Genomic DNA, 944 nt, shown 5'->3' on the forward strand with positions numbered 1-944 from the left:
GATGGTGGTGACGCCGGTCATCGAGCAGATCCTGCCGGATTCGCCGGCTTCCCGCATCCCGCACACTGTCACCCTCGTCTCCATCCCTGCCTGCTCCGACGGCAAACGTGGCTTCTCCGTCTCCATTGACCAGGGCTGTGGCACCGAGCACCCCTGCACCGTCCGTGTCCGAGAGTGCGTCTGTGTCCCCTCTGTCACTGTCCCCTCCCCAGGGCTGGGGGCATCCTGTGCCCCTTCTGCTGGTGGAATCCACCCCACAGAGAATTTTTGGGGTGGCAGGGTGAGGAATGGGGTGTTCCCATCAAACGTGGCTTCTCCGTCTCCATTGACCAGGGCTGTGGCACCGAGCACCCCTGCACCGTCCGTGTCCGAGAGTGCGTCTGTGTCCCCTCTGTCACTGTCCCCTCCCCAGGGCTGGGGGCATCCTGTGCCCCTTCTGCTGGTGGAATCCACCCCACAGAGAATTTTTGGGGTGGCAGGGTGAGGAATGGGGTGTTCCCATCAGCTGGGGGTGGCCAGAGGGGACCGTGGTGGCATGTCCCCAGCTGCTGGGGTTTTTTGTGGGGACTGTGGTGGCATGTCCCCAGCCATCAAGGTGGCTTGAGGGTGACGTGCTGGCGTTGCACCGTCTGTCCCAGTGGGCTCTAGGTACCAGGCTGGTGTGTCCCTGCATGCTTGGGGTGGCTTGTGGGGACTGCGCCAGCATGTCCCCATCCAGGAGGAGCATGACTTGTGGGCACCATGCCTGCATGTCCGCATCTAGCAGGGGTGACCCGTGGGCAGCTTGCCTGCATGTCCCCACCTAGAAGGGGTGACTCGGGGGTACTGTGACTGTGTGTCCCCATCTCGGAGGGGTGACTCACGGGTACCATGACAGCCTGTCCCCATCAAGCGAGGGTGACCCGTGGGCAGCGAGCCTGCGTGTCCCTGTCCCACAGGGGTGA

General features: G+C 63.7%; 1 protein-coding gene across 1 annotated transcript in view; it reads left to right on the plus strand.

Moving 5' to 3' along the window:
- Window positions 1-944, plus strand: part of LIMK1 (LIM domain kinase 1) — a 10,917-nt gene that overhangs the window by 2,686 nt on the left and 7,287 nt on the right. The window contains 1 exon segment of the mRNA XM_035900523.1: window positions 1-174. This exon segment is cut by the window's left edge and continues 15 nt beyond it. Coding sequence (XP_035756416.1) covers window positions 1-174 — 174 coding nt within the window.

This window comes from Egretta garzetta, unplaced genomic scaffold, assembly GCF_000687185.1.
Source record: "Egretta garzetta isolate BGI_Z169 unplaced genomic scaffold, ASM68718v1 scaffold108, whole genome shotgun sequence".
In the NCBI taxonomy this organism is placed as follows: Eukaryota; Metazoa; Chordata; class Aves; order Pelecaniformes; family Ardeidae; genus Egretta; species Egretta garzetta.